Genomic DNA, 15981 nt, shown 5'->3' with positions numbered 1-15981 from the left:
GCCAGCCTGATGGCACAGCCACGGGGTCTCACTGCCCCCGTGAGACAACTGCTGCACCCTGGGTGAAATGAGTTTGACTGGTCTCAGCCCGTGTTTTAGCTGATTACGTCCACAGCACCTAAATGAGCTGTGCAGAGAAGATGGTGCTATGGCTCTGGGACGGGGTGGTGCAGCTGGTCCTGTTGACCTAGGGCCTGTCAGAGCAGCTGTGGTGGGCAGTGTGACAGTAACTGGGATGTCCTGCATGGACAGCAGGCACAGGCTGGATGCACTTCTAAGTAGCTCCAGCAGCTCTTGGCCTGGGATAAGCCCTCACTGAGAGACAACTGACCCTCCCAAACCAAAGACTCCCTCCTGTGGACTTCATAGGAAACCCCAAAAGCAAAAAATTAAGGGTGAAAGGGAAGGTTTAGTCAGAGGCCTTTCTCCTGGAGTGAGGGTGGCACGTGGCAAAGAGGAGATGGGAAGAAAGAGCAGGTCACCGTGATGAAGGAGGAGCAGATGGAGGTAGGAACTGGCCCCAGTTCCCCTTAAACTCCTGGGGGTGTCTGGGGCAGAGACGATGTTCATGTATCTGTTTCCCAGCCTTCTCCCTGAAGCACGCTGCGTGGCCTCCAAGCAGCGGGCACGGGCGACCCCAACCCAAGGCCGCCATCCCAGAGCACCCATTGCACCCCGGCCCCAGCAGGGTCTCCAAGGTAGGAGGAGGTGAGGGCAAGCCAAAAGCAGCCCTTCCAGTTGCCTTTGCGGGGGATGGAGAGGCAGGGCAGTGCTGGTGGAGATTGAATCTAGTGATTACTTTAAGGGATTTGCTGTCTCTTTCTTTATCCCTCTCTCTCTCTTTTTCTTTCTTTTTTTTTTTTTTGTTTTCCCCTTTTCCCTCCCTCTTATCCCTTTCGTGGTGCATTTGTCTTCGAGGAACCTGGGGTGTTCTTTTCATCAGTTCAATCTCTCTCTGGCACTTGAGTCCTGATTGGCTGAAGGACTTAGGGAAAAAAAAATCTTTAATTAAGTAGATAATCTCTTCTTAGGAAGTTCTGCGGCTCCATTTCACCAACCCCCTTTAGCTCTTACTTTAGGATTGGTTACCCTTCGCAGAAGTTGGGATTCAAGGGGCATACGCCTCTTCATCACACCAGGAGCGCCGGGTAGAAAATAACTCCATCCCTTTCCTAATTTTGTTGTGTTTCTTTTTTTTTTTTTTTTTCTTTTTGCTGGTGGTGGTGGTACCCAAGGTTTTTTTTTAGGATATCCTTTCTCCCTCTTTATTTGGATTTTATATTTCACATGGACCCTTATCTGGGCATCTTCTTCCTCACTCCCTTCTTCCAATCCTGCTGTGCCTGGTGAGTATCGAGAGCACCTCAGTCTGTGTCACAGGCAGGTGCTCTTCCCGGACACCCTAAGGAAATTCCTCTTCACCTTCCTAAATGTCCCCTTTTTTCCACTTAGCTCAGTTCTGGTCTTTAATGGGACCAGATACTTTACTTAGTCCCAACACACTCACTGTCAGAGAGGTTAGATCTGAGCAGAGAAAGTCCCCTTCTTCCCCCTTGCCCCCCAACAGTAACTCGATGGGCTAAATCCTGAGCTGGGTTAAAACAGAGTAGAGGAGAGCGGAAGATCTAGCCCCTCATTTCCAACTGGGAAGATAACCCAATGGCAGAGCCAGGGATTTCTGTTTTTCCAAAGGCTCACAGTCTGCTTGTCTTAATCAAATCAGGTGGGGCTTCTCTCACACTCCCCAAAGAAGACAGTCCCTGATTAAGAGCTCAAAGCCAGCAGGGGTGAGTTAGATCCACAGGAGCATCACTCCGGATGAGCAGCCTGAGACCCAGACTCCTTGGCAGGCACAGGGTCAGGATTACACACGTCTGAAATTCATGTATTAGGATTTCCTGGGGAGACACTTTTGGTACGGAGATTGCTGCGGCTTGGATCCCGACACCTGGGTCCCATCAGACCAGTCCCCCCGTGCACAAACCAGCTGTCGTCTCCGGTGGGCCTCTTGCTCTGTCCTAAGAGTGCTTTTACATTTATTTCCAGAAATGTTTTATAAGGGTGAGCAGAAGGAGATTACACTTGCATCAAATCTCATATCATTCCTTGGGGAATGTATCTATCCCATGCTCAAATAGAGATGGACTCAAATGACCTGGTTCTGTAGGCAATTTTTTCCTATGTGATTTTTACTCAGTACCCCAACTTTATTCTCCATTCCTGTAATGCCCTGGGGAATCTGCTCAGTGGGTTACAGGCTTATCTGTAACAGCAAGGAAAGTCTTTGGCCGTTCAATTACTAATATCCCTTGCCTCCCCCGCAGCAGATCTCTAGGGTTATTACCAGGGATGGAGAAACCAAAATTGCAGAAAGAGAAACTCAAGCGTAATTGGGAACTCAGTCCTGTTAGGCTGGGAGTGAAATTTTTGTTCTTTCAGAGATTTTCTGCTCCCTTCATTAAAAGAATGTGCAACAACTTGTATATGTCTAAATATTATACAGTAGCAAACTCAAGGTAAATCTCCCTTCTGCAACAAGGGGAATATGTCTGTTATGCGGAGAGGCTAGGCAAGAAATGCTGATTTTATTTTTCTTTTTCTGTTCTTCCTGTGTATGTCTCTCACTTTCCTCAATATAGACACGTTTATAATACATTAAAAGATTTTAAAAAAAAATCATCATTTTAAAGAAACAGTCCAAAGGGGAGAAATTTCAGAGCGCAAAGTAGAGTTAAATACAGAAATCCCAGGCGTTTTCAATGCAAGTTGGATGTCTAAATTCCCTGTCTGCCTTTTAGAAGCTTTTATCTAAGAGAAAAGTTTAGAGATCAAGATAGCCCTGCTTCTCTCCACATGTTGCCCATAGGTCATCATTTCCCGAGAGAAAGGAAAACTCCAAAGTTTATTCAAAACAGTCACATTACAGACCCTGTCCCTTAACTCGTGTGGAGAAAAAAGCAAGGTTGGTGGGAATCATGCAATAATCATGCTTGCAATTTTTGCTGGTCTTCTTTATCTGATCCAACAGCTTAAAATGCAACAAGATTCTTCTTGTGATTTAATCATGAGAATTGGGAGCAGGGGGCAATGTAGATCAACAATAATTTTTTTTTTATATATATGTGGCCACTTCCCTCCTCTGAGTGTGAATTAGATTCTGCCGTGTCAGCTAGGTTGAATGGTCAGCGTGTTTCTAGATATGCAAAATATCAGGGTTGCAGTTAGGAACTAAAAACCAAATAAATGTAGCAAGATAGAGAGAAATTGAGAAAAAAAAATAAAGCTCCAAATGTTAATGAGTTGCCTCCCCGTCTCTTATCCTGTGGGAATAATGTAAAAGTCTCTAATGCGGCAGCTTGTTTCTAAATGTTTTTTTACACTTCAGCTGTGAGATTGCCTTTAGTTTCCATTGTCACTGGTTTTCTAAAAAGTTGGGGGAGTTTGTACTTGAAAACGAACTCAGATCCAAAGTAAAATTGCATCCATTTTCTGTATTTGCGATAATGACAGTAAAGAACTAAATATAGGTTTATAATTTTCTAAAGAGCTGAACCAGCAGCACTGTAGCATGATAAGGTGTAAGGTGATAAAGTATCAAACAAATACTTTAATGGGAGATTTGATAAGGCTCTTGGGGCATATTAAACTGAGGAGTGGGGTGCTGTTATTTGTTAAAGTTGTAGCTGAGCAGAAATTATCAGAGGCTTATTAGTATTTGATATGTGTAAAATATCATGGGACAGCTGCTTGGCAGGGTTATTTGGTTTGGATTCAATAAAACTACGATAGAGAACTGCTGCTATAGATACTCATTAGCTTTGAGGTAATTCCCTTGTATCGGATGCAGCGAAAATCACTTGCCCTTGATTTGCTTTTTACCTGGATGCACAGAGTTGCAGTGAGGGAGCCGCACGCGCGGCCCAGGGCCCTGCACGGGCTGGGCATGGGGCTGAAGGACTCAGTGGGGCTCCTCTACCTCTGCTGAGGTCTGTCTCTGCTCCGCTTCAGTCCGTGTAATGCTGTCCTGGAATTTGAAGGTGGAGGGAAAGGGGTTTAGAAAGCTAGAAACCCAGAAAGATTTGTTGGAGAAGAGAAATAATTTCAAGCGTTTCCTTTCGTGTGTGCGATTTCAAAAAGTTTTAAATCAGTGTGGTGACACCCAAGTCCTGGGAATCGGGCTGGTTTACACCCATTGTGGATGCAGTTGGCTGGTTAGTTTAGGATTGCATTCCGCCTTCCTTTATAGTGGTATGGAAAATTAGTAAAAATAAATAAATGAATAAAAATCACACTACAGAGACAAAAATAAGAGAGATTCGTTTTCATAGTGATTCCTATTCGCAGCACAGAGATGACTGTAGTGGCATTGTCACTACATCCGTGGAACAAGTGGCTGAATTACTCTCTGTCCTTGCTGGAGACTATATTCAGAATAGAGACATTTTTTCTTAGCTAGATCATATGGGCAAAGACAAAACGCACAGAGTTTGTCTCCATTATTATCTTTCCTTCCCTCTCAGCATAGATAAGAAAAATCCCAGCTACCCTCCAGCCACACGACAGCCCCTTCTGCAGCACACAGCACCCTCATATTCAAACTGTCCCGTCCCCCCTTCTCCCGAATCCACTCGCAGCTGCAAGAGTTAAATGTGGGGGGTCAAGTGTACCCGTCTAAATGAATCCTTTACTTGTCTAAGTCCTACAAACCCGCCCAGCAGCATGCCTGCCTGTTGATCAGAGAGCTCGGGGAAAATGCCTTCTGTCTCTCAGACTTAATAAAAATGTTTAGAATATCCTGCTGGGAAATTGCTACTGTACCATTTGCTCAGCTGCAGATGGTGAATTGGCATATCCTGAACTTGGCCTTTTTGTGAACCTTGAGTTTTATCCCGGGAGGAACAGATCCTCTGCTTCAGTGCAGTTATGTCAATTGACACCTGCTAACAGGCTGTTTTGCTGCAAACCCTGAACTTGGGGATTACTGTCCTCCTCCTAAAGCCACCCTTGCAACTGCTCAGCAAGGGCTTGAAGCAAATCCTTCTTGCACACTGTGAATTTGGCTTTTCCTACCCAGGTGGGAAGCAATGATAAGAAAAAAACAAGATTAGAGAGGACTTGCAATTCTCTAGATCTTGCCTACACAGGGGCATTTTACCAGTGTTTTCTCACAGCTGCTACCAAGGTCCTCAGATTCACATTGACGCCATCCCGAGTGTGGTCCCCATAGCAAAGCACTTAAGGTCAAGGCAAAGGACAGGAGGGAAACCAGATGGAAAAATGACTTGTTCGAGCTGCTACCCAGTTGCGTGAGGATGGGGACCCATGGAGCTTACACAGTCTGAATAGTCCCAGGTTCATGGCCCTGTGTGATTCAGGTCACCCGATGCTCTAATCACCCGGCTACAGATGCCGTTTCTCCAAGTCCCAGGAAATATTTAATTAGCTGTACAATGCAGCAGCAGCTCCCAAAGGAAAATTCCTCGGCAAAACAGCCATCGACTTTGTGCTAAAGTACCCATGGGGGCTGGAGCACAGCCGGGTCTGAATCCCAGGCCTGGAACAAAGGGAAAGGATCTCTTGCTCTCACAGTGCCCTGGCACAGCCCTCTCCCTCCCATTGTGACCCAGGGGAATCTTTCCCAGCACAAGCTTCATCAATCTGGATGCATTTCCACCAAAAAAAAAAAATAACGTTAGACTTGCCAGAGTGAAACTTTGCAAGCTAGTTTTCTCAACTCTTCCTAAACTGTGAGTAATAGCAAGGTTTTGAGGTTTTGACCAAGCTATACCCTGTCTGCCACAATGTCCATGGCAGGGCTGCAGCACAGCTACACTTTGTCCCCCAGCTTGGGATGGCAGTGCCTGCTTTTGCCTGTGCTTGAGCCCACCCCGGAATGCCCCCGCAGTCTCCGTGCTGGATTTGTAGCACAACAGGACAGTGCCTTTCTCTCCCTGACCAGGGACATCTGTAGCTCCAGACAACATCACTTGAAAACACACAGGGAGAAAAAATCATACCGTAACCCACACCTTTCTCCCCCACATCCAGTGAAGGTCCACCCCGCTGCTGGGATTTTCAGGGAATGGAGGGGAGCTAGAAAAGCAGAAAGCATCACTGCATGCCTGGTAGCCCAACTGTGGAGTGGAGCATCCAGCTCCCGTGGAAGGACAGAGTGTGGATTAAGGTTCTGCAAAGGCTCGCTGAAAAGGAGAGGCACCCTCCACTGGGAGACAGCCAGCATTTGAAGCAGAACATTATGTCAAGAAGAAGCTGAAGAGCCCAGCCTCTCTCGATGCATGCTCTAGCTTTTTCCCAATCACTCACTGCAAGGTCTCAATCCACTCATGACACCTCTCTGGCCTCAGTGTCCTTCCCTTGGGATAACAGCACTCACCCATCTCTTTGGAGTGCCGGGGTGCCTGCAGGGAACTCACCAGAAATGGTGATGAGGGTTATTTTTGCAAACCTGGAGAGACTGGAATGAGGTGTTTGTAGACGACACCTCCCTCCACTTACTTCATTTCTGGCTAGGGACAGTTGGGGTTGGCTCTTGGGTCTTTTTAAAACCTTGGTCCTTTCTGCCAGTGCACAGCTAAGCTGGATTCACCCAGCCATCCGCCAAATTCCTAGGGCTTGTCACTGCACCATGTGGAGTCCTAATGCTGACTGACCGTTTACACTGAAAGAGCCTTTCTTGCTGGAGAAAGAGACTCAGACCGGCCAGCGTTGGCTCTGCTCTGCAAGCCCCTGGGGACAGGGATGGAGGGCAACCATGCTGCCTTGTGGCCCTTGGAGATTCCTCCTTCACAGCTTCAGCGGGAACAGACATTTTCCTCTTCATAAAATGAAGGAGGGGGAGGAACGTAGCATGTCATGCAGTTACCTCCTTTCCCTTTTTTTCTGCAGGGGCAGAAAGCTGTTACAACCTAGGAGACATGAACACCTGCAAGAGCCCTGTCTGCTGTCCCACCAGAGCAGGGCTTTGGCCAGGCAGGGATAAGGCTGTGGGCTTCTTTGGTGATCCTTTAGAGACCTCCTAAAATCCTTGATTCTGCTTCAGCAGACCCTCAGCTCATTCCCAGAGTTTGCTATTTTGTTTTTTCCACCTGGAGGTGAGAGGAATGGGTTAATGCCATGGAAAGCCACAGGCAGGGAAAAACCAGGGGCCAGAAGAGTGTGAAATTGGCTATGAAAATCTTACATTCAAAAATAAACGAATGCTAGAGGTCCTTTCATTTTCCTTGCAATAGCCTTAGGAAGAAGACCCACATTTTGAGTTTTTCCCCTTCCATACAAGAAGTAGGAATTACTGACCTAGAGAACAAAGAGGGGGATCATGAGACTCCCAGAGCAGAAGGTTTCAGGATCCTGCTATTTAAGATTACTAAAGCAGACTCTGGCATTTTCAGTAGAACAATTCTCCATTAATAGCAGCACAATTAAGTGTTTCACAGGAATACTTACAAACGGGCACCTTTGGAAACAGTTCATCTCAATTTTTCATATTTCACTTGGGAAACACCGGAAAGTTTAATTTTGGCTAGGACCAATTCACACATGCCCCCACTCCTCCCCACACAGCGCCCATCAGGATAGGGAGGATGAGCGTGTTTGAGTTCAGCCGTCACCCTAATGTGACCAAGGCGGGAGCGTGGGCAGCCAGACCTGGCACCACAGGAAAACAAGGGACTGTGATCCAGGGTGATGCTGTCAGGACACACACTGTGAGGGAACAGGATGTGACCTCCTTCCCTCAGCACGGTCCAGTGGGGAGGGCGATGCTGGGACATGGCCCAGCTCTTGGGACTGGGGGCAACACTACCCTAAACTAAGCTGAGCAGCAGCTGGGTAAGGCAAAAAGCAGGAAAGCACTACAAAAATGAGGGATAGGTATGAAGGGCAGCTGTGCGGGGAAAAGCAAAAGGAGGGGGTGTGATGGGGTTGCAGCCTAGTACAGCCTGGTTGGGGGAGTGGGGCTGGGGGAAGGAGAAGGCACCGTCCTGGCTCGCAGGGAGCAGCGAGGAGAGACGGGGGAGAGACCAAAGGTGCCTGCAGCCAGGAGACAGGCAGTCTGCGGGGAGTGAGAGGGGAGCCCGGGGATGCCTGGCATTCCCCAGGCCCCTCCGCCGTCACCCCCTCCCTGCTGACACTGTCTCTGTCTTCCAGGTCAGTGAATAATTTCCTGATGACGGGCCCCAAGGTAAGAGAAATCCCTTTGATCTCTGTCCCTTATTCCACTAAACCCGGGGAGGAGAGGGAGGGGCTCCTCCTTCCCACTACTCTCCATCCAGCCTTGGCCAGAGCTCCCCCCACCCCCAGGTTTCGTACAACAAGGTGGAGGAGGGCCAGGAACAACCTGCTATGCGCTGCAGCTCCTTGGGCTGTGTCAGCCCTAAGCAAAGCTGGCCTGGGGTCTTTTGAAGCTGGTTGGGGCCAGATTTTGGAGATTGTCTGCTGGCACCAGCTACGGCTCTCACCTGTCATCTGTTGCTTGCTGATGATCAGGTTAGCATCAGGACCCACTTTCATTGAGCTGGAAAGGTACTTTCTGTAAGCCCTGCAAAACATACTTCCCCGAGGAGCACAACTGGAATTGCCAGGACCTTGTTCAGTATTTTTGACCCCCTCTCCTCCTTGCAGCCCTTTTTTATTTCCTAGCCAGAACCAACTGTAAAATTCACCCGATTTTTGTTCCTGGCTATTCCCCAGGAACACCTCCAAGCCGATCTAGCTCTTGCTACAGCCCTCAGTGCTATGGTGGAGCGACCTTGCCCCAGATCACTGGTGGTCCCCCTGGGACTGCAGCGAGGGAGGCAGCAGGCTGAGGCACCTGCTGGCCTGGAGTTCCCTGTTCTCTGAGAAGGCGGCTCTGCCTCCTCTCATGCTGGAGAGATAAGGGGCGGGCTGGCACATCTCCTAACCTGGCTAACAGCCAACAGCTTAGCTTTCTTCCCCTGGGAGGCTCAGGCTCTGACCCAGCACAGCAGAAAATGCATTTGCTGCTGCTGGTGGCGAGCTCCACTCCCCAGGGGAGCCAAGCCTAAGAGACCTCCAGCTCTCTACAACTTGTCTCTGTAAAATGGCATGCAAGTTGTTTTCAGTTGAACGCCAGCCCCCTCGGGAGCCTGAGGCCATGTTCTTCCTGGTGTTTTGCACTGTGCTTCTCCATCCTTCTAGGGCCCAAAGCAGCAGGGCCCACAATATGCAGCTCAGGGCAGGAAAGCTACGCCTGCATCAGCCCCACCTCTGCATGGGGAGTGGCTGGGGCTACACCAGCTTTGCAAAACTGCTTGCGATGGAAACTAGAGCTGCTGAGTGACTCTCCTGAACCCTGGGAGTAGCCTGGGGACATTCTCAGCCTGTTGCCCACGGGGCTGTCCCCGCATGCTGGCCAAAGCATCCTGACTTGGTTTTGCAAGTTAATGCTGGGGGGGGCTGAAATGGGGCACACATTGTCCCCCCTCCTGACCCGCTGCTCTGCTCCTAGGCCTATCTCATCTACTCCAGCAGCGTGGCGGCCGGGGCGCAGAGCGGCATCGAGGAGTGCAAGTTCCAGTTCGCCTGGGACCGCTGGAACTGCCCTGAGAGGGCACTGCAGCTCTCCAGCCACGGCGGGCTGCGCAGTGGTAAGGAAAGCATTGGATACCACTACTGGGACCCCCTCGCTACAGGTTAGAGCCCATGGGCTCCTCCTCTCTTCCCAGGTTCCTCCTTTTCCTCCCCATACCCACCTGGGATGTGCCTCTCCCAGGAATACCCCAGAGGGATCTTTCCAGGAAGCCCCCTTCACCCATCACGCTGGGATCTAGCTTCAAGACAAGGCAGCCTCGCAATGCCAGCATGGTCTCCGGACCCATCGGGCCCCAGCTTGGGCAGGACAAGAATGTCCCACCGACCCTCACACCACTGCCTCCCCACAGAGATGCACCACCACGACCTGCAGCATGGGCTGCTGGACAATTCATGCCCAGGTGGTGTCTCTCTCCAGGGTGTCCCAGGGAGGCTGAGAACCAGCACAGAATGGTGGGGTGGCAAGCAGAGGGATATGGCTAAAGGGAGCAGGAAAGAGTTCATCAGTGGCTGTGCTGTGGCCAAGAGGCAGGAGAAAAGTCTTCCCACAGCTTCCAGATGTCAGAGTCACCTTGGGCAGAAATCCAGCACCCATGACCTGTGCCACTGTAGGGCATGGGGCTGTGGTCATTGTCACCGTATCCCATTCCTTACCCATTTGCAGGTGCCAGGAAATGTTTCAGTGCATGCCTGGTCCTCTAGACCCGTATATGATGCTGGCCTGAGCTCATACCTGCCCTGTGCAGGCAGGACCTGGGTATGGAGGAGAGCCTCAGGCCTCTGGTGGGACTGCAGCAGACGAGGGACCAGGGCCCCAGGCAGAGGTGCGCAGAGGTTTCAAACCAAGGCCTTGAGGAGGCAATTGCAGCACAAAGTAACACTCTGGGACCCTGGATCCCTGAACCGTTCCCATCAAGGTTATCTGCTCAGATCCAGACCTTGCTAGTATTAAATGAAAGCCAAAAGCTCAGTGAAGTCAGCTGATGATCACCACACTGACCCTGGTCCATAGGTAAGGTCACTGCTCTGAGCTCCGGCAGTGTCCAGCAGAAGATAAGGCTTTGGGGGCTGTGGGAAAGGAGCTCTTTGATCCTTGGAGAAGGCCTCTTCCCCTCTGGGGTGTATTAGTGAGATGTGGGGGACATTTGTCTGTCCGCGCTGTATCCCCACTGCTGAGCTCCCACAAGGACAGCCAAGAGCTAAACTCATCCACATCTTTGGAAATGGCATGAGTCAGTCTGGATAAAATTTGGGAGCTTCTGTCTTCATGCAGTTCAAGCCAAAACTAAGCTAATCTGACACGTAGGGCCTCCTCTCCATCCCACAAAGTTCTGCCCGTTGCAAATCTCTTCCTACGCAACCTCCTGCATGGTAGGAGTTGTTTCTCACACTGGTCTCAGTGAAACCTTTAGTACATCTGCTCTCCTTGTATTCCCACTTGACAGCAAACCGAGAAACCGCTTTTGTCCACGCCATCAGCTCTGCGGGCGTCATGTACACCCTGACCCGGAACTGCAGCCTGGGGGATTTTGACAACTGTGGCTGTGACGACTCCCGCAATGGACAGCTGGGTAAGGAGCGACGAGCTGCCGTCCCTCTCTCACATCCCAGGCAGCAGGTGACAGTTCTTCTCTTCTCCTTCACTGAAGCCTGCAAAAATAACTCCTCCTTCCAGTCCCCACACCTGCAAATAATGCCCAGAGCAGAGCTTTGCCTGGCTCAAACCAAAGTAGCTCTGCGGAAACTTATGGGGCCATCTCTAATTTACACCAGCTGAGACCAAGCCCTTGATGTTTTCCATTACTTTCTAAATGAGCAGGAAAGTAGAAGGGAGTTGCAGTTTCCCTGGTTCAAATAAAGAATGACTCTGTTTAAGCTGCTGGAGGGAATCACTATCATGCGTGCAGAGGAGAGGATCTGATGCCATGCATCTAAATGGCAGGTCTGGTTAGAGCAGCGCTCATCAGGACCTCCTAGGGTCTGCAGGACCAGGGTGGCCCCAGAGCAGAATGACCAGGAGGGAAAGCAGGGTGGCATTCACAGACCCCTCCAGCGTTTGTCAGGGTGGCAGGGAGAGCACAAACAGGAGAACCGCAGTGGCAGCAACAGCCTTCACCCCGTTCCCGTCGCAGCGGTACCCAGCCCCGCAGGCGCTGAGCACCCGGGGGTGGGGAGCCCCAGGCTGCACCGCTCCAGCTCTCCGCTCAGCTCGCACAGAAAACATTGACATTTCCGTCTTTTGTTTTGCATGGGAAGAGGTCAAATTTCAAATTGTCAAAATCTTTTAAAAGCCATTCCCCGCCCAGCTGCACTGGGCAGTTGGTATGTGTTAGTTTATGACAAACTCCTCTGCAGTTTTCAGTATTTGGTAATTTTTTTTATTGGCTAATAGGTTTTAAAACAGCCACTGCTTAGGTGTCCGAGGTGTGGGATAACCCAAGCAAAGACTTTTGGGCAATGACGCACCAAATTTTATCTTCTCTGGAAAACTGAGTTAGTCATGCTACACTTCTTTTCTCCAAAACATATCTGGTTTTCATGAAAATTTTCCATTGTGAACTTAAAACCTTGGAAGGCAAAGGAAATTTTTGGGCTTGTCCAAAACAGCGTGATTCAATTCTAAATGCCGTTGCGCTGGATCCAAGTTGGTGAAAGGTTTCCATTCTCCCTTCACTCCCAGCTCTTGATTTGGACTTCATCATCCGCTGCAATTACCCACCTCCCATGAGACAACCCTGCCTTTCCCTGGGAGAGGGGACCGCAGTGCTCTGGGCCAGGGCTGGGCCTTTCAAGAGAGGCACGAGGCCGTTGAACCACAACGCCCAAGATGTACTGCCGAGGCATGTTGGGGTCAGAATGTTCCAGATTTCAAGTCTTCATATAGAATTTGGCATTGGTCTCTAGGAGGAAAAGAGGCAAACCGCATGACGTCTTTCTAGTCAGCCAAGCTCAGTTATCAAGCTCCCACGCGGTTGGGAAGAGTACCCTCCACATCTTGCTGTGCAGTTTCCCAGTTCTGTGCCGAGTCCTTTGTTTCTTTATGATCATTGGAAAACCAGAGCCTTCTGAGATACCAAACTTCATCCCAGGATTCTGGGCGCAACAAAAAAGAGGGTCTCCTGGATACATGTGTGCCAGGCTTGGGTTGTTTCCCGGCGGAGGGGAATCTGTTCCCCCTGACCAGGATGCTTCCACCAGTTCACTAATCCACATTAACTAGATGCTGGCTCTACAAGTTAGACTGAACCAGTTCAAGTCAGGGTTTGAAGGAAGGTGATTAAAGACCCAAAGCCTTACCTATATGGCTGATAATGCACGATAATTAACAGCTTCTGAATCCAGCTCTATAGAAAGGCTGGAAATCCCTGGGTTTGTCACACAGGACCTACCCCTCCTCTGCCTGCATGAGCCACTTCCTAGCCAGGCCTCAGTAGAAACAGCATGAGCCCAAGGGGAGGGAATTGGGGAGTATCATGAGGCAAAAGGCTGGATTTGCCCCACAGCCTCTGTTCCCTCCCGTCACTTCTGAGACCCTTTCTTGTTGCCAGAGCCACAAGCCAGGCTGGTTCCCTGACAGCACACATCTCATCTCCTTTCCTAGGGGGGCAAGGCTGGCTGTGGGGAGGCTGCAGCGACAATGTGGGCTTTGGGGAAGCCATTTCCAAGCAGTTTGTGGATGCCCTGGAGACCGGACAAGACGCCAGAGCTGCTATGAACCTGCACAACAACGAGGCGGGTAGAAAGGTGAGCCCCTCTCTCCCTCCAGCCCTGACAGAGCATACCAGTACTCAGGCCATTCACTGTGGAGTCACAACTTGCTGTGGCTAAAAGCACGTGTCCAGAAGAAACAACTACCCCGCTGAGGAGAAGGGGATGGCAGCAGCACTGACATGATGGGTGGTGGTTGTTCTAAGGTAGCAAACCTTCTGTGATTACACCGTTAATGGCTTCCTGCTGTCCCCCTTCTCCCAGCTCGAGTAGGGGAGTACTGTGGAGAAGCAAATCTGCGAGCTTTAATCCAACAACCCTGGGCAGGACTACTGTGGAGGGGGAGTAGATGGCAAACCCCTCCACAGGCCTGGAGCCACATGTCTCCATGCACCGCAGCACAGAAATGACCCCTCTGGGCCTTTTCCTGAATCCCCCCTCTCTCTCTCCTCACCCTGTAGGCCGTGAAAGGGACCATGAAGCGGACTTGCAAATGCCACGGCGTGTCAGGGAGCTGCACCACCCAGACCTGCTGGCTGCAGCTGCCTGAGTTTCGGGAGGTGGGCACTTACCTCAAGGAGAGGTACCACAAAGCCCTGAAGGTGGACTTGCTGCAGGGGGCAGGGAACAGTGCTGCCAGCCGGGGCGCCATCGCCGAGACCTTCAGCTCCATCTCCAAGAAGGAGCTGGTGCATTTAGAAGACTCTCCTGACTACTGCCTGGAGAACAAGACGCTGGGGCTGCTGGGCACGGAGGGCAGGGAGTGCCTGAAGAGGGGCAAGGCGCTCAGCAAGTGGGAGAAGCGGAGCTGCCGGCGGCTGTGCGGGGACTGCGGGCTGGCGGTGGAGGAGAGGCGAGCCGAGATGGTGTCCAGCTGCAACTGCAAGTTCCACTGGTGCTGCGCCGTGCGCTGCGAGCAGTGCCGCAAAAGGGTCACCAAGTACTTCTGCGTCCGCAAGGAGAAGCGGGAGCGGAGCGGGGGTGGCGGGGCCAGCCGCAAGCTCAAGAGAAAGCCCTAACTTGCCTCTGCTCCTCCACGGCCCTGTCTGCCCTCCCCCTCTCCTGGCCTCCCCATCATCCCCCGGCACCATTTCCCTTTGGCTTAATCTTGTCTCATTCCCAATGCCCCCTCACCGGGGCTTGGGCAAGGCAAAAGAGCTTGCATGAGCCCCTAGGCCTTGCCCATACAGGGCAGTGGGTGATGACTTCTGGGAAGACCCTCAAGTGTTGACAAAACAAGGAGAGATTTGGTCTCTTCAACCCAGAGTCACTCTATCCAGTGACTATGGTTTTTTATTGCTGAAAACACAGGTGGTGTGGGTGGCTCCTGCTCTTTTCAGCTTGTCTGTTCCCCAAACAAGCACCTGCTCTGGGCTTTTGAATAGGTGAGATTAACACTTAGGAAAGCATGAGGAAGCTGAGATGGCACCACCAGAATTGGGCAACTCAGAGTGGTAATCCCTAAACTAGAAGAGGCTTCTAGTACCCTAAAAAAAAAAAATAGAGGCACTAAAATAAAGTTGTTATTGCCTTTTATTAAGCCTACACTATGAGGGAATAAAAAAAGTGTGCAACTCCTTCCTGCAGCAAGCCAGCCTCCAGGAGGCCCACAGTCTCACTTCCCATCCTTTAACAGCTTTGTGTTTTATTTTGCATTTGAGATGGCAGCAGCAAGAGTGAAGCTGCTGCTTGACCTGACCGTTAAACAGCTGTCCAAAAGAGGAGTCCCATCACTTGCTTTATACATGCTTTCTCTGTATCTTTTAAGCCTCCAGGTCTGGTCTCCCTTGTCATGCCAGCATCCCTGCCAAAGCCCTTGATTGATGCCATAAAGATGTCCTCACACTTCTCCAGTCCCTCTTTCCTCCCAGATCTCTCCCAGAGAGGAGCTGTCAGCTGAGCCCATTCCCCACCTCCTGGTGTACTTGCCAAGCACTCTTACCCTGTCAGCTAACTAACTACTTCCTCCTAGTCTGAGAAAATAATGTCAGTTACTATTTAATGGCGTTGTAAATAGGAAAGTGAAGCACTTTGAAGTTTAATTTATTGCACAGTTACTGTGATGTATACATAACAGTTTTTCCTCTACCGCTTATTGTATATATTCTATAGGCTAAGTAAGCAGCAGGAAGATTTGGTCGATGCATCTGTTCCCTTGCTGCGGTTGGGGTAGGGAGGGAAGAAGCTGTCAGCTGCAGGACCCGGGGAAGCTCACTGCACCATCACAGTGACGTCCCCGGGGGCTGCGAGGTTATTGTCTGCTTTGCTGTTTGAAGTGTCCTTTAGCCAGATGAGAAGCCAGCAGAGCTACGTTGCTGGCCATTGGACCTGTCTTGTAGCCAATATTTGTAAACCAATAGCCAATGCAATAAATCAGTAGCCAAGTGCTTGCAAAATGCTGTTGTGTCTAAGTAGTTTGGTGGGGTTTTTTCATCCAGTTGTGTGTGTGTATGCATGTAGTTACAGTTCTGGAGGCTAAAACTCAGGCACTTACCTGTCTGTTGAGTATAAGAAGAACTGACCAGTTGTCTCCACGCAGCACAACCTTGGCCTCTACCAAGAGGGGAAAGGGCCTGCTTGCTCCTTGAGCTTGCTCGAGGTTGCATCCAACTGCAATGCAGCTGCCAGGAGGAAAGGGGGTGGGAAGGTGGAAGACAGGGGCCCTGTTGCCCTCTTCAGAGGTGATACATTAAAGACACTCAG

At 50.4% G+C, this 15981-nt stretch overlaps 1 protein-coding gene across 1 annotated transcript; it reads left to right on the top strand.

Moving 5' to 3' along the window:
- The first annotated feature begins 469 nt into the window (after positions 1–469).
- Positions 470–14297, top strand: WNT8B (Wnt family member 8B). Its single transcript, XM_074593047.1, has 6 exons — positions 470–1346; positions 8167–8200; positions 9488–9626; positions 11016–11141; positions 13172–13314; positions 13740–14297. The coding sequence occupies exons 1-6, from the start codon at positions 1288–1290 to the stop codon at positions 14295–14297; spliced, it is 1059 nt and encodes a 352-aa protein (XP_074449148.1). The 5' UTR covers positions 470–1287.
- Positions 14298–15981: the final 1684 nt, after the last annotated feature.

This window comes from Larus michahellis, chromosome 6 (assembly GCF_964199755.1).
Source record: "Larus michahellis chromosome 6, bLarMic1.1, whole genome shotgun sequence".
Lineage (NCBI taxonomy): Eukaryota > Metazoa > Chordata > Aves > Charadriiformes > Laridae > Larus > Larus michahellis.
Note: the sequence above shows the minus strand (reverse complement) of the source record. Positions and strands in the feature narration are given on the sequence as shown.

Excerpts from the sequence above, each read along its gene's own strand:
- WNT8B (XM_074593047.1), top strand. The coding sequence starts at position 1,288 with ATGGACCCTTATCTGGGCATCTTCTTCCTCACTCCCTTCTTCCAATCC. Across the intron at positions 1,347-8,166 it reads TTCCAATCCTGCTGTGCCTG|GTCAGTGAATAATTTCCTGA; the intron begins GTGAGTATCGAG and ends TCTGTCTTCCAG. Across the intron at positions 9,627-11,015 it reads CCACGGCGGGCTGCGCAGTG|CAAACCGAGAAACCGCTTTT; the intron begins GTAAGGAAAGCA and ends CCCACTTGACAG.